General features: G+C 29.9%; 1 protein-coding gene across 1 annotated transcript; it reads right to left on the reverse strand.

Annotated features, from left to right (window-relative positions):
* Window positions 1-11,434: 11,434 nt before the first annotated feature.
* LOC105107252 (alpha/beta hydrolase domain-containing protein 17C-like) lies at window positions 11,435-15,928 on the reverse strand. The gene is made up of 6 exons (XM_011001107.1): window positions 15,329-15,928; window positions 15,192-15,228; window positions 14,353-14,589; window positions 14,202-14,249; window positions 12,290-12,735; window positions 11,435-12,161 (listed from the first exon to the last, which is right to left on the reverse strand). Exons 1-6 carry the CDS (start codon window positions 15,667-15,669, stop codon window positions 12,089-12,091), a joined length of 1,182 nt encoding a protein of 393 aa, XP_010999409.1. The 5' UTR covers window positions 15,670-15,928; the 3' UTR covers window positions 11,435-12,088.
* Between the last annotated feature and the right edge of the window lie 4,905 nt (window positions 15,929-20,833).

Below are 20,833 nucleotides of genomic sequence, written 5' to 3' on the forward strand. Positions count from 1 at the left end.
TTGTGAATTGTATGGGGTTAGTTTGGTAATTTAATTTTTCAATATATAATAAAATTATTCATTTAACCCTGAAATAAAATCATTTAATACCTAAATAACATTTTTGTATTTTAAATTTTTTAGAATAGCTCTTAAAAACAAAACCAATTAAACTCTCATCTAATTATTATTATTTTTATCATTTCACATTGTTTTTATTATAATTTTCAAGGGTGCTAAGGGGTATTATTATAAATTATATTTATTAAATATAATTATATAAAAAACTTTGTTGATATGTGTGTGGCCTACGCTAGAGTGTGAATGGCCCTGTGTCATTTTAGCAATGCATTAAAAGCTGCTAGCCATTAGATTCTATCTTTTAGGGTGGTATTTGAAAGGTCTTAGCACCTCCGATTAAATGAGATAGCATGTGTTCCAAGTTTCACTGTAATTTGGTGTTAGTAGCCATTTTTTTATGATTTTACCCTCATTTGCTTTCTTTTTTTTCCCAATTAAATTTAATGTTTGTTCTTTTGATTGCTAATTTTTAGCCTTGACATGTTTTTATTTTCAATCATAAATGATTTTATTTTTCAATTTCACTCTCTTATATTTATTATTCCTGTCAAATTTAATTCTTATTATTTTGATTGTCAATTTTTTTTGCTCTAACAAGTTTTAAAATTGATATTTTCAAATTTGCTCACAATAAATATCTTGAATGGACCCGAATTTGGGGTTTCACGGATTGCAAGTTTTAAAAGATTAACCATTTTTAAAATATTTTTCTGGGGTTTGCTTGGTTTTTATAGATTTTTTTAATTTCACCTCTCATGGATTTTTTATCTTTAAAATTTGATTTTTATAATTTTAATTATTGTTTATTTTAATTAGCATCATTTTTTAAAAAAAAATTGCATCCTCGGGTTTTTTCCATCAAAATTTTATCTTTCAAACTTAAATTAGTTGAAAACTAAGATTTTTTATTGAATCTGGATCAAAGTTTAAATAGGTTGTGTTTTTTAGAGATTAAACTAGATTTAAATGGTTTGTCGGGTTTTCTTGGTTTTTTCTTTTTCTTTTCTAAACTAATGTTGTCTTCCTCTCTTTTTTATCATTTTATTTTGTTATTTTTTGCATTTTAATTCTATTGAGTAAGCCCTTAATAATTTCTTTCTATTTCACCAACTATTATTTTTTTATATATAAATAATCTATCAAATTAAAAATATTTTTTATTTTCACTCCCTATGATTTTTTAACTTTTTAAATTTGATTCTTATTTTTTATTTACAATTTATTTTGTTTGGGATCATTTCTTTTTCAAATTTTATCCTCCTCAAGTTGTTTTCTATCAAATCTTACTCTCATTCTTTTTTGGTTAATTTTTTTTTGCAAGGTTTTTTATTAATATTTTTTCTAATATTTCATTCTTCAAAATAAAATTTTTTTGAAATTAAGTTTTTTGATTAAATGTAATTCCAGGATCTCACAAGTTATAGGTTTTAGAAATTAGACTATATTTAGGAGGTTTGCTTCAATTTGCTTGGTTTTTTTGTCTTATTTCTAATCCTTTTTGTTTTCCTTATCTTTTAGGATTAATTCAATTGGGCTAGCACTCTATAATTTTTTTTAATTTCACCTCTATTATTTTTTAATCTATAAATAATATATCAAATTAAAAATATTTTTAATTCCATCCTTATGATTTTTTTAATTTTTTAAATTTGATACTCATGCTTTCAACTACTAACTATTTTATTTAGGATTAATTTTTAAAAAAAATCATCCTTCTTAGGTGTTTTTCTCTTAAATTTTATCCTCGTTATTTTTGTTGTTTTTTTTCTTTTGCAAGTTTCTTGATTAATATTTTTTTAATGAATTTATCCTTTAAAATTAAATTAGTTGACAACTAAACTTCTTAATTGAACTTGAGTTCAGGATTTAATGAATAGAAAAATTTAAAGATTAAACCATGTTTAAAAGGTTCACCTAGATTTTCTTAATCATTTTCCCCCTATTTTAAGCTGATGTTTTCTTCTTCTTTGTTAAGTTTTACTTTTTATGATTTTTCTTATATTATGTTAGTATGGGTTGTTTGATAATCTAAATAGGCTCAAATATGATTTTTTTTATCTTTTTTATTATTTTTTAATCAGTTTATTTATTGTTATTTTTTCATATTATTTAAATTACAACTTTTTTTATGTAAAAAAAATTTACTTAGCATGTGGAGAAGCATAAGTAATATATCTAGTAAATTCTAAGACTTGATTGTGGTCCTTTTTATGTTCCCTAAATTTAAATAATGGGTGAGTCCGTAAATCATTTTATTCATCTCATTTGACAACGAGAAAACAAGGGTAAATTTTTCTAATAAATTTAATTTTAGGTTCTACATTGTCAAACTACAGAGTTCACTTAAAGCCTATTTGGTATTGTGGTATGATTTATTTTAAATGTATTTTTTATTTGGAAATATATTGAAATAATAATTTTTTATTTTTAAAAATTTATATTTAACGTCAACATATTAAAAAGATCTGAAAACACACACAAAATTGAAGTAAAGAAAACAATTATAATACTGCATTATTGAGCTTTTTGCTAAAATAAAAAATAATATGTTTATCCTATATTAAAACAGCTCCAACACATATTTCTAAGGCATCATATTTAATTTCAAAAGCTTTCATAAAGTTAGATAAAGATAATAAAGGTGCTGAACAAAGTTTTTTTTTTCCCTAATAAGTTAATTGCTTTATCTTATTCGATGCCCCATTTAAAACCATCTGATTTTTTAATGACTCAATGAGTGGTGCAACTAATGTGGTAAAATCATCAACAAACCTTATATATAAATTAGTCAAACCATAAAAACTTCTTATGAGTTGCGAAGGTCATTCATCTCAATACCCTCTTTGTTGTTAGTATTTCAACTTCGGTCCTTATTCTTTTAATTTTTAATTTTTAATTTTTATTCTTGGTTTTTTTGTAAAAAAATTATTTGTTTTTAATTTCAATTTTATATTTCAATTTTTCATATATTATTTTCTCCAATCTAATCCTTATTCATTTGATTTTTATTTTTTCTTAGCCTTTTTAAAAAGGTTTTATTGTTTTCAATTTAATCCTTCATTCCAAGTTTATTGTATATTAATTTTTTCTAATTTGATCCTTATTCTTTTTATTTTTTATCTTGTTGTTGTAGTTATTTTTCTTTTTAGTTTTACCCTTCATTCAAAAAATTGCAATTACTCCCAAATTTATTTTTTATCTTGATTTCTATTATCATTGTTTTATTTACTATTTTTGTCTTAGATCCTTTTATGTAATTGAATTTTTTTTTTAATTTCATCCTTTAATATTTTATTTATTAGAGATTAAACTTTACGGGTTTTTCATGTATGGTGCATCCGATCTAATGAATTAGATTATAGTTTGAGAAGTTAACGAGACTTGACATTCTTTTCTTGGCTTTTTTTTTTAATTTCATTGTTGGATATTAATTGTTTTTTTATAAAAATTAACTTTGTGGTTTTTTTTTATTTCTTTTATATCGGGTTGTCCTAACCTCATGAATTGGGATGTGGGTTTAACAAGTTAATTCAGGCTTTCTTGACCCTAATTACACATATTACACGTCTTTTATACCCAATTGTCCTTGCATATTTAATTTTTGCTCTTGGAAAAAGGTTTAATTTCCAAGTTATTATGATGGCTTTTTTTTGTAATTTTTGTTTGTTTACTATCATTGTTTATTTTTTTTATTATCTGGTTAAAATAAAAATAACTTATTTGACCAGTCAAGGATATAACCCGAGAAATAAAGTTTTCTTCTTTTTTTAAAAACACTCTTGTAGCACCTAAATATCATTTCTTACAAAAACAAATACAGACCTACGGTGTAGCACATACTCATATCTAGTAATAACCAAAATTCATCTATATATCAATCATTTCAATATGATAGCGTTGAGGCACGTAACAATGTTTTTTTAATGAAGGAAAAAATATAAATAATGATCAAAGTTTGAGGAGAGAAATTACCTTGTCTATGATGTACAATTGTAAGCCTAATGAATTGGATAGGTTATGATATAAATGATATAAACATTAACAAGAACATTTTAATGTTGATTTTTAGTTTTAAATGATCTTAAGCCAATTTTCACCTTTCAAAACTAAATAGCTTTAAGCAAGTCATCCACATTAGAGAACTTTAATTTAGAAATTGCTCATAATAATATGATTTTATTTTATTCATATGAATATTAAGATTTTTATTGAAATATTTATATGGATGTGATGGATCAGGATTTAGAATTTATCATTAGCTTCCAAAATTGAATTGCATTCAAGCCTAGCCTAAATTTAACAAACTCAAAACCTCGTAGGCCCATAAAATTATGGGCCCATGCAACACATGTGACTCAACCATTTCTAGTCTTAACCCCTAGGACTAAAACCATGAGAAGGGCCCAAGCAGCCTAACATTTTAGACGCTGCGCACCAGCCCAACACCTCAATGGGCTGAGGTAACTCTCTGTGCCTAGTATAGAATGCCATCCCCACACCTATTACACTTAGGCTCAACGCTCTGCTCAACGCTCAAGCCTAACATCCATAAGTCTAGGTGGCGTGTTTAGATCTATTTTCACCCCCTAACAGGCTTAAGATAATTGTATGAGCTTAACACTCATAGCTTGATTTTTTAAGGACCCTACACGAGTCCTTCAAGATTTTTACTGATAAATACATGTGGGATCCTACTTTCCCTGCACCTCTAAGTGTATAAAAATCTTTCATTGCCTCCAACCTTATTAATATATTTGAGTGGAATACAACTTAGCCAACAACATTGATTTATAAGGGTAAAATTACTTTTTAGCTCCTTCACTCCACAAAAAAAAAAAAAAAGATTCATTGGTTATAAATACCATATGAATCATCGAGGTTCAAGGTTGACAATTTTTTCATTCTCTACATATTTGAATACATATTTTCAGAGCATCTCTCTCTAAAATGTCATTACATTCTCTTTAAAAAATACTTAAGCATCTGAAAAAGCCCGTATATCTACCAAAAGAGATCTTTTTGCAGGTACTTCGCTTCCTACATCAAGTCACCTAGCACATTGGCCTCCCACATTAAGTTGTCATGTATTTTGGCTTCCTGCATCAAGTTACCACTCACATTTGCTAAGAAAAATAAATTAGATAACAAGAATTAAATGGTTAGCCTATTATCCAACCACATAAGCCTTATTGCTAACCACTTTAAATTTTAAAACATCATTAATTAGCGTCAAATGTAGCAAACTAATCAAAAAGCCATTAGTTTTTTTCTATAACTTGTTTATGACATTTACATATCTTTCCATGGCAAACAATCAAGACACACATGAGTTAAGACATGTGGCAAATATACTCATTACTGTCGTCATAGGCTCTTCTTCTCAATCATAGTTTTAACAACTCATCAATCAAGTGTAAATTTTACCTCATATTAGATTGGTAACCTAGTGGCAAAACTAAACATTGTCACCTTAACATGTCTTGGTGCCTTTAGCAGCACACAATGCCTCAATGCTGTCACTATTAATCACTCTTAATTCATATAAGCAATTATACTACCACGAGGAGTTTAAGAAGAATGACATTCAAGAAAGTATTTTGTCTCGACACTTACCAAATCCCTTAAGGGGTCACTCATTCCATCACAATGGCCCTGTATAAAATAGAAATCCTAGATATGTTCTCCCCCACAATCACAAGATAGATATTAGTGACCAATCCTATTCGTTCATGCTATATTATGTGGGCTCTCTAGAGTCTAACAAATGGAATACCAAGAGATGGTTAATATTTGAACATTAATAAGATAATGTCTATAGTCTCCATCGAGTGTAGGGCTCTTCTTTATCCATTCGAGTTTTGAACACTTGAATCTTAGGGATTATATTTTTACAAAAATAAGCTTAGACAACTTTGATGGTCTTGGTAACTCAATGAAGCATGTGCAAAACATGTGTAATATGAACTAGTTGTTTAAGATAGTTGTGTGATGTGTAAGATCCTCCCTGATAACCTACAAAGGGTTTATATGTGCCGAATATGATAATTTAGAGTCATGTTCTATTAAAGGCTTCAATGACCTCTATACCAAACTAGTGGCACATTTCAACACCACTATACTCGTCAAAAGAAGCTCCACAAATCTATTTAGTGTTACCTAGCTAAAGGGTGAGTCCACGAGGGTATATTTAAATAGGTTTAATGAAGGGATGCTTAAGGTAAAAGTGTTGCTTGAGTTAATAGCATTAAAGACTTTAATAAGTGGGGTTAAGAAAGTGTGCACTATAAAGAAAGTTTTACAACTTGCTAGACAAAAGCTTGTACAAGATGAAGCAAGTCATGAAACATTATATACAAGTGGAAAAGACAAGTCTGTTGTGGCATGGTCTTCCTACTTTTATAAGGACAACTAACATAAATAACCTTCTAAGCAAAATCATTCTCCTAGTAGGAATGAAAGCTCGAGCAATAACTAGGAGAGACTAGCCTATAAGCGCTTGGTGTATTCTAAAAGTTTACTACACCATTGAATCAAAATGGGATGACCTCTTATAATTAAGAAAAATACCTACCACCTCTAGGATGTGAAAAAAAATGGTATTTCTTGCATTTAATACTCCAATCACCTTAAGATGCAATATCCTTGATAAGAATATAAGTTTATCAACTCTCCACTAGGGTCTTCAGGCCTCACACTATCTTTAGCGATTGATATCAAATTTCCTACTCTCTAGTGCGGTTGCAAACTAACACAAATCTCAAATAGGGATTTTGGGCCTCATGTCATCTCTAAGGATGGTCATGGGTCTCCTGCTCTCTAATATGGTCTTAAACTAACATGAATCTCTAGTGGGGCTTTCAGACCTTATGTTATCTCTAGAAATAGCCACAAGTTCCCTACTCTTCAATGCAATCTCAGACTGACATGACTCTTCAATAGGGCTTGTAGGCCTCACATTATCTCTAAGAATCACATTATCTCCAAGTATGATCTTAAATCTCTTATTCTCTAATGTGGGGCTCTTACACTCCATGCATTACTAGAAAAGCCACAATCCTCCCACACTCTAACATGAACACTCTCTAATAAAGGGCTCTCATGTTTCATGTCATCTCTAGGGAGGTAAAAGGCCTCCTACTTTCTGAAACAAAAACTCTTCAATGAGGACCTCTCACTCTAGTGTGATAACTTTCTATTACTAAGCTTTTAAGCCTCGTACCATTGTTAGGGAGGCCATAAAACCCTACTTTTTAGTGTGATATTTCTCTAGTTATGGGCTCTTAACCCCCACATTATTTACATGAAGGCTATAGACCTCTCACACTCCAATGTTATCAATATCTTGTAAGGGGCTTTTAATTACCTACACTATCAACCAAAAGGCCATGAGCCTTTACCTCTTTAGTCAGATCAATATGACTTTCTAAAAAGGCTTTTAAGCCTCATGTTATCGCTAGGGATGGCCTTCCATGGTTTTTCCTAAATCTTTTAGAAATGTTTTTAAGTATGGTCTCTTTCATGGATTCGCATCCATATTTTTAGAGATTTTTCTAAGTATGGATTCCCCTTTACCTCTTAGAAATTTTTTTAAGTATAGTTTTCTCCAAGAATTCCCTTCTCCCTTTTTAGAAATTTTATATGGGCTTCACCATGGGTTCCTCTCAACCTTTTAAAAATATTTTCTAAGTATAGGTACTTCAAATAGATCCTTTTAACCTTTAGAACTTTTTAAAGTATAGGTTCCTTTATGGTTTCCCTATACATTTGTTTTCTTAAGTTTGGATCCTCCCCATGAATTCTCATATGACAGAAGCACTTTTTGAGTTATGATGCACATCCCTACATATGAGTTCTCTAATAAATTACCTCAAGGTTTCCACTCATCTTCTTATGCAAAGAAAAATCAACGAACTCGTTATAGTAATTGAGAATTTTTATAAGATTTTACATATCAATATCACAAATACTTTGAAGGGATATTGATGGATCATGATTTATCAGTAGTTTTCAAAATAAATTTTTTGTTAAACTCGAGCCTAAATTTAATAAGCCTAAAACTCTGAAGGCCTAAAAAACCATAGGCCCAGGCAACGCGCTAAGGCTATCTGCCTATAAGATCAACCCTCAGGATTGAGCCCAAGGGATAGGCTCAGGTAGTGCATAAGGTTAGTGTTAAGCATGCACCATAGTGTCACAGATGTTGTGCAACAACACGGCATCCCTGTGTGATTGACATATGCCTAAGCCCAATGTTAAACACTAGCCCTATACCTTTTAGGCTTAGGCTCTGCACCCAAACCCAGTATACATAAGCTCAAGCAACACACCTAGGTCTATTTTCACTATCATGCCCAGGACACACGTCTAAGCCTAACACTTCGAGTTTGATTTTTTTAGGACTCTACGCGAGTCTCTCAGGATTTTTACAGACCTAATACATTTGGAATCCTACTTTCCCTACACCTCCAAGTGTATAAAAATCTCTCATGGTCCACCACTTCATTAATATTTTTAAATGGAATACAACGCATGACCAATAACATTAATTTATAAGGGTAAAATAACTTTTCAGCTCCTTCGTTTTATAAAAATAACAAGATTCATGAATTATAAATACTTTATAAATCATTCAAGCTCAAGGTTGATAATCTCTCTATCATATATATATATATATATATAATATTTCTTTCTAAAATATCATTGCACTCTCTCCCAATAAAAATATTTAAGCATATGAGAGTCTCCATATCTATTAAAAAAAAACTTTTTACAGGTACTTGACTTTTCATATAAAGCTACCACGCATATTATCTTCCCATGCCAGGCTACCACTCGTCTTAGCTAAGAAGAATTTATCAGATTGTAAGAATTAAGTGATTCACCTATTGTCCAACCACATAAATCTTATTTCTAAACACTTTGTATTTTAAAACATCTTCCAAGATATAAAATGTTTTGCTATGAAAACTCAACTTTAATTCCTAAAAAAATAATAATTAGAATTTAAGTGTCACCCATGCTATGTATAAACTTTTTAGGGTTTCGAAGCATAACAATCCTTCCCTGGATTGTAAAAGTAAAACAGAGTCCAAATGTATTTTCAAAAGAAGTTGGTGTCTAAAATGACATATAATGTGTTAGGTATTTTGGTTGTAACTATGTTTTTACGATCTCTAATTAAATATTTATGAATTTGTTTGTTCCAAGTTCAAATAGCACTCTAAAAAATAATTAATTAATGCTTGCAACAATGTCTTGCTTTTCATGTCGATCCAAATCAAGCTTTATACCTGTTTGTGAATCATCAATCTGGTTGTGTTTGTGACTTTTAGCTATGGTTTTTAAGCTTTTAGTAATATTTTAAAAGTCAATTCAACCACCCCTTTCATGTTTTTGAGTTTGTTTGTTTGTGTGATTGCTTCTACGTTTGAAACAACCACAGCCAAACAATTGTTTGGTAAACACAAAAACACATTTTTTTCTAATGGGGCCCACTGCATATTACGTTTAAAGTGTAGGAAAAATCAAAGTAGCTCTCATCTACTTTTCTTCTCTGCACTGTTCACGTAAACAATGTATTTTTTTCAAAGAAAAACTAGTGCAGTGAATTGATTTCCCTCACATTGTTCACATAAACGTGAACAATATTTTTTTTTTGAAAAACTAGTTTAGGATGAATTAAATTTACTTGCACTATAATCTCAATTTTATTCTTGATAATATCTTACCTAATTTCATTGCACACTCAAAAAATCATGGAAATTGTAGTTCTCGTTAGGGGTGTTTAAAAAAACCGATCAACCGATTAAATCGTAAAAACCGAGAAAAAATTAACCAAAAACATCAAACCGAGAAAAAAATCAATTAAACTGATTTAATAATTAAAAAACTCACCCGGTCCAATTCGGTTTTGGTTTTAAAAACTGAAACCGGGTAACCGAACCGAACTCAACGTATCTAGCTTAAACCCACTTAAAAAAAGGAAAGGGGTAAAAATAGAAAAGTAACCTAACTAAAGTTCCCTAACGCTACAAATTTCCCCACTTTTCCAGTAAAAACAGCAGCCATCTCATTCCATCTCACTCATTGGTTGCCATCTCCGCCCCCTGGTTTAAGTGTTTATTTTTCATTTTGATTCTTAAATGCCTTTTGTATTTCTTTTACAATTTTTTCTTCCATTTATTTTACTTCATCATCTCAAGTGTATAATCTACACAATAAAAGCTAAGATGAATCGTGTATAATCCACCCACTTTTCTTGTACAGTTATTGGAAGTGGACGACGCTTTAATATTAGAAGTGTTCTCCCTCGTTCATCCACGCTAATCACGATTGCATTTTTGAAAAGGTTGATGCATTCATTGCCTACCACTAACACTAATAATCTCGCACAACTTGCATAATTTTCTTGCTCAACAAATTTGCTTTGCATATTATAGCAGGGATCTTGAGAGAATATAGTAAATAATTTGTTCATAAATTTTCTTCTTTTCACCTTTTTTTTGTGTGCTGGCCGATGTGATTAGATTTTTCAATTTCAACCCCCAAAAATCAAACTTGATCGAACCAAACCGGTTCAATTTAAACCGGTTTTTGGTTCGGTTCGGTCCATTTTCCGATTCAGTTGAGATTTTTAGCCTAAACCGAACCGGACCGGACCTTGAACACCCCTAGTTCTCGTTGGATAAATTTTTTAACATAATGAAATTGTAGATAATTTAATATAACAATAAAAAATATTATATATAAAATATTATTTATTTCGTGATGTAATAGTAATAGTTAAATATAAAATATTTAAATTTAAAACCATATACATACATACATATATATATATATATATATAACCAAACACATTAAACTATTTTTTATTTAACCTCAATTTTAACTAAAGTTTTAATTAAACATATATAAATATCAAATCAACTTTAACTAAAAATATTTAATATAAAACAACTTTTTTCAAATAATAATCATAAAAGCTACTACAATATCAAACATGCTCAAATCTATTTGAAAAAATTAACTTTTAAAAAGTTATAAATTATAGCTTATAAAAATAACACATCCAAATAGTTGTGATATAGCTTTTTAAAGTAGTACTAAATACTTAAAAGCGAACGTAAACTCTCTTTTTCTTTTTTCTTTTTGTTCTTAGATATGCAACTTCCATGCTAAGGAAATGTTTTGAATTTGCTAATCTGAAGGAACGTGACTGGGCTGAGATAGCATGATGGCTCTGTTCATCAATTAGTACTTTCCCAATTATTATTGCTGGGAAGATCCTGAGCAGTAATTCCTCAATTTAATTTTACTAAGACACTGAAACTTAGTGAAAGCACTGTTAATGAGGAAATAGCAACAAAAGAACACGAGAATGAAACCACAATGAGGTGGTGATAAATGGGCGCAGCAATTGACCGCAAAAGGAAAAGATAATTAGAGGAAAAAAAAATACAAGCCCATTTTGATTTCAAAAACTCAGATCTCCCTTTGCATCCTTCGTAATTTTTAAGGCACTATCATGACATTCTTGAAAGAATAAATTTTCTGCCAATTTACAATTGTGAATATACTTACCATATCCAGAAATTTACAGGGCAACGATAGTAGATTATCTCTAACGATGACAATCGCCTCCTCCATGTGTTCGGTCAAAGTTCGAATTCCCGGGGCAGATACCAACATCTCTCAATGGGATCATATGGAAATATTGTATTGAAAAACAATCTTAAGAAGAAAAGCTATGCAATACTAATTGTAGCATGATTAGACCAGTTTCTGCACACAGTTCATCAAAACTCTAAGGTAGATTGAAATGCATCCTATAGGGGTTGTGGGCGGGGGGGAGAGACCAGAGGGATGCTTGTGAAATTGGAGATAAATTGTAGTGGAAAAAAAAATTATCAGGTTAAATTATTCCTATTTTTATGTGGACATTTTGACTATCACCAAAACAACCCCATCAACCAATTAAATAATTGAAGTAAAATATAACCTCAGAATGTATATTGACATTTTTTCTTCTTCAGATGGCTGTCCCCGTGGGCTTGAAGCAATCGATATTGCACAATCCAACAGATCTTATCATGTCCCCAAAGCTGCCACAAGCATTCAATCAAGAATGAAGAAAACCAGAATTGCACGTGTGCACCATGTTGGGCACAAGGAAGAGTGAAAAACAAAAATCATGAATTACATGAGGAAAAGGAACCCATAGCCAGCTTACCGATCAATGCTGTTCCTAGCTTTCTCATGCTGGTCTGAACCATTGCTCTCTCTCTCAGGGTGATCCACACTTTTTCTTGATCTCTCTCTCCTATCAGTGCTGGACCTTGACTTCTCTCTGCGGTCTGTGCTTAGCCTAGGCTTTTCTTTTTTATCAGCACTTAGTCTAGACGTCTCTCTCTGATCTATACTAGATCTGGCAACCTCCCTAAAATCTGTGCTCTTTCGAGGATCCTCTGTTTGTTCCACAATGGACCCAGATACATTTCTCAGACGTGATGATTTCTCAATGGCTGATATGAACTTCTTGAGATGCTTTATGTATTGCGGGTAAAGCTCCAAGTCACAATGATTCCCTCCCTTCACCCATAACGGTTCGTACTTCTCTTTACAACACTCCCAAAGCTGCTTACCGTGGGACCAATCCACAACATCATCAGCAGTTCCCTGCAAGAGACAGAAATCACAAAGGATTTCGGTGGATCATAAGAGTGTAAACTTGAAAAAACTTAGCCAATGTTGCATGCTACTAAAATTGGCATTTTATACAGTATAACACCCTTCAGTCTCAGCTCTCAAAGAAAGAGGCGAGCTCTGTTTATCACGGTGGACAGTATCAGTCAACTATAGAACTAATGTGTGCATTTATCTCATAAGACATATAACCAATTAAACAGTACAGCAAAATATTAAGTGCGGCCTTGTTCATACAGTACAACATACGCGTTTCATGTTTATAGTCTGCTCAGTTTAAAAAAAAGTGTAAGGTCTGCAGTATTAACTTAATGTTTTCTTATCCTCGAATGTATTCTATTCACTATGCAAACAGCAGCATCTCCCTGGATTCATTCAATTGATCATCCTCAAGTTTTTTGGACCTTCCAGAAGACTCTCTCACCTTTATCCGTCTTCAGACATTCAACTGATTCTTTTCTCTTGGCATTTCCTTCAACTTTTTTCCGGCCTTCATTTCAGTATTCCTAGTCCTCTTTTTAATCATATTTATTTTCCTTTGGTGTCAAAGCACTCTCCAGGTAATGAAAAACAGGGTGCAATATCTGATACAAAACATGACGATTCCATTCTGAAAAATCTAACTTTAAAAACCATGTATAGATAATCTGTGATTATTAGTAAAAATTTAGGATGATTTGTGGAGAAATTTAGACCTAGAGTATGATGAAATTCATCTCCTCAATTATCTCTTGCAGTTTCTTTCATTCTCTCATAAGCTCTTGAACTTTTGCCAAGAAAACTCAAAAACTTTTAATGGATGGTGAATCTTGTTAAATTGAAATGAATTCTACCTGGCCCTATTTCTAAACCATATTCAGCTCCATGGATCCTTCTGTTCGAACTTAATCTCAGCTATAGGTATAGTAAATTTCAGGATATTCAAATCCCAATCATTTCAAAGAAAATATAAAACAAGCTGAAAGCACACAGCACATGTTGCACGAAGTGCAGCAATCAGAAAAATAGCCCACAATTCTGATCCCAAGTTCAAACTCATAACTGCATCATAGGGACATCTTGGCAACTCAATTTTCCAAAGTGTAATCAAGAATAAGCAAATACGAGATTTCCATGTAAACAGGGAGTTATTGCACATAATTCACTTAATGATGCATCTCCAGGTTATTCCTTTTATACACTTTCTGTATTGAGTTGGCAAACCACGCATCTGATACTGTCTATTATCAAAGGTCATGGCAATAGTGCACCTCTTATCCTATAAGAAACTGTAGTGGGGTCTTTATGCTTCATGTTTCTTTGCACAGACGACTTTCCCTGGCCTCTGTGGCCATGTTGGGGAGGATGATGGTGTGAAGAAACATTATCCTAGCAAGCTATAATTTCAAAAACATAAGAAAAAACATCAACCATCATTTTCAAAAGAAAGAAACACTCACATGAATCACCAGTACTGGACAACTGATGAAAGGTATTTTATCAATGTTCTGCACCACAAAAAGCAAACAACCATTAAAATGCAGTTAGCTTGAGTGGTGAAAATATTTAAGACCAAAGCTCTGCAGATGAGCATTCAGAGATGAAAAGGACCTTGTATATGTCGAACCAGTATGTTCTCTTCACTGGATAGATTACACGAAGGCCGGATGCAATTGGACTGTGAAGAACCACAGCCCTCAATTTTGGTAACCGTGTTGCCAAATCTAAAGTGGGTCCACTTCCAACTGATTGCCCGTATAAGATAACATCTTCTTCTTTGACCCCATATTTCTCTTCAAGACACCTATAAGCAGCTTCTATGTCAACATATGTATTCTGCTCAGTTGGCTGTCCAAAGAGAACAATGACACAACAAACAGTTAGAACCATCTTCAAAAGAGTGCCAAGCTAAAAACTTTTACCAATTAATCCAAGGCGAGATTCAACTTCAAGAAACAGTAACAAAATTTTACAACTAAATCCGATCTCATCTTGGCCGTCCATTAATTGTTACCCAATAAAGAGGAAACTATGAGTCTAACACACATGATAAAATCACTTGGTTTACTATATACATGGTTTATGACTTGTTCTACTCCTCAAGCCAAATTTCAAGTACACACATAAAATTCACAAATTTCATTTGCCTATTTCCGTTCCCATTTCCTCTCTTTACTTCATCTGTCAAGAAAATCCCATTAAAAAGAAAAGAAAAGAAATATCTTTCCTTTTTACCCAAAATTTTCTCAGCAACCAAACAAATCAGTTCCTACCAAGAAAAAATAAAAATAAAAATAAATTCCAAAATTTCATTCTCACCCTATTTCCTCTCCTATTCTCAGCTACCAAACCATTCCCAAAAAAAAAAAAATATCTTCTCCCCGTATTTTCTCAGCAACCAAAGAAATCAATACCAACTAAAATTAGAAAAGAAAAAAACAGTCTCATACCTTTCCAGTTGACTGTCCATACCCACTATAATCATATCTGCATAAACACACAACAACAACATTAACACTAACATTTCAAAGAAAGAAAAACCCCTTTTTTCCAAGTAAGAGTTTCTCTCTTAAGTAGCGGAACTGACCCCATCAAGTTAACACGGAGATGCAAACTGAGCTCACAAAACAAATCATACATCTGCCCCAGATCAGCTGCATTTCCATGCGAGTAAAGCACTGTCAATGAAGCCGCAGGGTTCTTAAAATACACCGCCACCACATGATTTCCTCTCTTCGTTTCCAATTTCAACACGTCAACGTATTCTCTATTACTATTATGTGCACCCGCCGCCGCCGCCATCCTTAACTTCTTCGCACCGCCCTCCGCCTCCTCGTCCTCGTCCTCCTCCTCCTCCAGCTCGTAAGACGGAGGGCTCGGAGGAAAAAACGCAAACTTCGCCGCCATCGTGGATGTGACCGCCCCCATCAAAAATAGCAATTATCCTGTTACTGTTAGATTCAGTAGGAAACTGTGAAAGAGATCAAATCTGATTTGAAAAGTTAAGTTAAGGGACTGTTTGGATGGAGATATGAAAGGACGGAAAGGAAAGGGAGGAAATTCCGGCGAGGAAAAGGAAGGGAAGCACGTGTGATTGTGATTTTTTATTGCGTCACAAAAGTTTAAACGGGAGACGACGGGGAGGAGAGATAGTGCGACCATGAGGGAGGGTGATGTTGAATTTCGACAGACACGTGTCCTTGTGGGGTTTGGAAAGGAGCGGAGAAGAGATGATGTTTTGGTGTCTCCGCGGTATTTGTTTGTACGGTAAGATAATGTTTTTAAGAAATAATAAATTTTTTTATATTAATTTAGATAGCTATAATATATTAATATAATATATATATATATATATTATATTAATATATTATAGCTATCTAAATTAATATAAAAAAATTTAGTATTTCTTAAAAACATTATCTTACCGTACAAACAAATATATATATATATTGTAGCTGTAATGATATTTTAATTTTATTTATATATAAATTAAAATTAAAAAAGAGTTTTTATTCCATTCAATTAGATGTTGTTTGTCAACTTGTATAATTTTATTTATTTATTTATTACTTTCACACATTATTCAGTATTGCCTCCAGCAGTTTACAAAATGTAGTTAAATTTTTAGGGTGCAAAATGGAGATACATAAGCCTTAAAGATAAGTTTCAAGATGCTTTCATACTTCATTTTCTATGGTTAAATAAGTAAGCTTTCGGCATTAAAAATGGAGAGGAGGACTGGGACTGGACTGCTGTCTTAATGATCATCACCAAACATGAACGCATATTAATACTTCTAAAAAAGTTCTGACTTAGTTTTTTTATTGTTAATTTGAACAATGAAATGGATTGATATTTTTTCGTTATTATGTTTATTTTTTTAATATTTACTTGATTTTAAATTAGTTTTCATAAATAATTTTAATTTATTTTTTATGAGGTTATTGCAATTTCAAACAAATACATAGATATTTAGTTTGTGTCTAATTTATTTTTAATTTTATGAATATTTATTTTTATTATTGTATAATTAATTTAAAATAATTTTTAAAAACAAAGTTCTTAAATCGAAAGAAGTAAATCATGGATATAACGGGTTATGCTATAAAACTCAGGTTAATCCGATTAGATCATGGATATGATAGGTTATAATGCAAAACTCAGGTTAATCTAGTATATTTTTTATATATTAAAAAAATAATCTTGATTTTTTTTTAAAGTCAAATTATATTTTTTACTGGTTATCTGGGTTATCTCAAGTATAGTTTTAAGACTCGGGTTCTGAGTTTTGACCAGGTCACTAGGTCAGCCAAGTCAATTTTTTAAAAAAATTAAAATGATGTCTTTTTAACGAGAAAACAAAAGTCAACTGGTTCTCAACAAAATCTTGTCGGGTCAACCCACCAAGTTAGTAGGGTCACATTGAGTTTTTCCTTCCCTATTTTTTCTTCAACCCAGCCTAGTTTCAACCCCGAGTCAACCGAGTTCAAGATTGTCTAACTAGGCAGGATTTCAAAACTATATTTTCATGATTTATCTGTCAACAAACTAATATTAATATAACTCTCTTATAATTTAATTTTAAATTCAAATTATATAAAAAATTAAATTAAAAATTTTTATGATTAACTCGGTAAACTACTCGTACGAATTACCTCAACTCATTACCAATTTTAACAAAAATATCAAATAATTCCCCTACACCTCAATTTTTTTTCTTCAAGGCTGCAGCTAGCACTGCCTTATAAAGTAGGATTGGTATAATTCATCAAGTACATATTTATTAGTCCCACGCTCATATTTCCTTCTCTTTTTTATATATTTTTTGACAATCTCTGGTTGGTGACTCTGTGGTGAGCAGTGATCAATCATTTTCCTCTGTACCGTAATTGGTACAACGCAGTCAATGCCATTTTTCTCCTTTTCCATGTGCGTTCGAGTAAATTATAAACAAGTCCTTCTACTTTTGTGAAATGATTTATATAATCCTTCGAAGTTTATTGTTTTTATTTACTCTCATCAATCTTCCCATATTATCTATGTTTTTTAAATAAAATAAATTAAAAAATAACATGAAATGGAAGAAAAAAATGAAGTCACAAATAGATATAAAAAACTAGTTGGTTAGTTTTTAAAACTAGGTAACTATTTAATTTATTTTACAAAATTAGAAATACTAATTTATAATTTACTCCACTCAATTCAATAACTCAATTGTATCCTTTTTATAGAATGAATAAATAACTAGTCAAGATTATGCCATAATTTTCAAAAATTGACTACAAATTTAATATAAATAATTCTTTTTTTGGTTGCTGAAGAGAGGTTCTGATGAAAAAAGGTTTTATATTCTAAGAGTACTCACCCATCCCCTTTCGTATTCTATTTAATTAAATTGAGCCACATGTATGGATAACAATTACATATAATTCAAGTGAATTGAAGAAATATAAATAATATTTGAAAATTAAAATCATGTTATTATGACTTATCAAGTGGTATATGATGATTTGATTTAATTAGATAAAGTACAAAATAATTATTAAAAATAATAATTTCGAACAATATTATTGTGTCCCAAAACATAATTTACTACACATTACAACAATGTTATTACTATATAGACTCTTGATCGCTTAATCTTTTAACTTAGCTCTAGGAATAGATTAATCTTTTAATTATAACATAAATCTCTTTTAAGGGTTATGTGAGGTTATTTCTATCTTTGTATTTTTTAAAACATAATAAGATTATTCATGAATCTTTTTAGTAATAGATTGATCTTTTAATTATAACATAAATCTCTTTTAAAGGTTATGTGGAGTTATTTTTATCATTGTATATTTTAATGTATAGTAAGTTATTTATTTAATATTTAAATAAAATGATTAAATGTCTTCTACACAACAAGTTTTTTGAATTTTTCATATTTAATAGAAGAATAGATTTACTATGTTACCTTTATCATTCAAAATTTTTAGTTTGTTTGTTATTGTTGTTTAGTCATAATTATATTTTTAGTTTTGTTCAAATAAAAAAAATAAAAAAATTGTTGATATGTACCTTTCACTACTTCGTCACTTTTCAATATCATGTGCAATTAGACCCAATAATTGTAATCATGGTTTTGCTATGTCATTTGATTCATCTTGGTATCATTTTTCTTTTTGAGTTGCATGTATATATATATATATGGTGGTTTGACATGGTTTCAACTTAAAATTATTTTTATTTTTCTTTATTTTTTTCTCTTAATTTCTCAGCTTACGTATTAGTCAGTCGTGCAAAAAATCATATTAGATTCAATCTTTCTTCTCTTATTTATAATTTTTTTATTTATATTAATTATTTTCATTAGATTTTATTTTCAGTTCAATCCCTCGTCATTTGATTATTTTAATTTGTTTTCAAATTTGATCTTTATTTTTTGAATTGTTATTTATTTTTTGAAATCATTTTCTTGATTGATTTGTTTTTTTTATAATCACATCCTAAGCATTTATTTTCATTTAATTTTTATATTAATTTTAATTATAATTCTTTTAATTGCTATTTTCTTAATCATTTTCTTAATGGATTTGTTTTTGACAATCCCATTCATAAACAATTATTGATTTTCCCTAAATATTTTATTTTATTTTATTTTTTCATGAATATTTAATTTTATTTAACTTTTATGTCAAATTTAGTCATAATTCTTTTAATTTTTATTACTTTGTTTTGCATTGTTTTTTCATTAAATTACACCCTTCTTCTTTTTTGTTGTCAAATTAAATTGTTTGAGAATTATATTTTTTTTTATTGAATTTGAGTAAATTTTTTTCATGAAATGTGACTTTTAAATATTAGACTGGTTCAGAGATTTGTTGAATTTGCCCTGTTTTTTTTTTCTCTTTCTCTAAATTGATATTTTCTTATTTTTATCCTCTTTTACAAATTTTATTTTATTTTTTATTTAATTCTCTTTTTTAATCCTTGTTTACTTTTTTTATTCGGTTTGATTCTATTGAGTTAACTCTTAATATTATTTTTTCTATTTCACCCTTATTATTTTTTAATCTATAAATAATCTATACTATTATAAATAATTTTTAATTTCACCGCCATAATATTTTAATCTTTCAAGTTTGGTCATAATTCTTTCAAGTGTAATTTTTTTGTTTGAGATATTTTTTTTTCAAATTTCATCCTCATTGGTTTTTTCCTATGAAATTTTAGTCATATTTTTTTTTGTTGTTCCTTTTCCTTTGCAAGTTTTTTTTATTGATTTTAACAATTCAATCATTCAAAATTAAATTAAATAATATTACATTTTTTAATTGAACTCGAGTCCATAATTTACTAATTACAAGTTTTTTAGATTAGACTACTTTTAAGAGATTCACTTAAAATGCTTAGTTTCAACCTCCCCTAATTTTTTTAAGCTGATATATTATATTTTTTTAATTGAAATTTTTTTCTAGGTTTTTTTTCTAGTTAGATTAGCATTAAATTGTTTAATAATCCACTCGAGTGTAATTTTTTCTATTAATTTATTTATTGTTTTTATTTATTTATATTATTTAAATTATCATTTTAATCAATAACTTAATACTTGAATTTTGTAACCCATCAATTTTTTCACATTAAAAAAATATTGTTGATCCATGACAAAAACAGAAACACAAGCAGCAAATATAATAAATAGTATTGTAGTATTTATTGGTTCAAGCTCGAAAACTTTGCAAGGAAAAAAAAAATAATATGAATGGAGATAGATCTCATTAGTCTCTGTAAATAAAGGAAACTTAAGTACATTCCACGTGCAATGCATGGTTTTCCAAGTTGCAGTGAGATGAGACATTCATCAATTTCCATGGAGACCAGAAATTCCAGTGGCTATCAATCATTGTACACTACCAAATTTATAGAAAATGATTTTAAAATTTTTTTATGTTTGTTTATTATTAAAAAAATTAGTTAATAAAAAATATTTTCTAATTAAAAAATTTAACTTAATTTTAAAAAATATATTTTTTTAATTTTAAATGAAAAACACTTTTAAAAAGTTATGATAAATTAAAAAATATCATCTTATTTGCAATTATAATTT

This window comes from Populus euphratica, unplaced genomic scaffold (assembly GCF_000495115.2).
Source record: "Populus euphratica unplaced genomic scaffold, PopEup_1.0 scaffold200.1, whole genome shotgun sequence".
In the NCBI taxonomy this organism is placed as follows: domain Eukaryota; kingdom Viridiplantae; phylum Streptophyta; class Magnoliopsida; order Malpighiales; family Salicaceae; genus Populus; species Populus euphratica.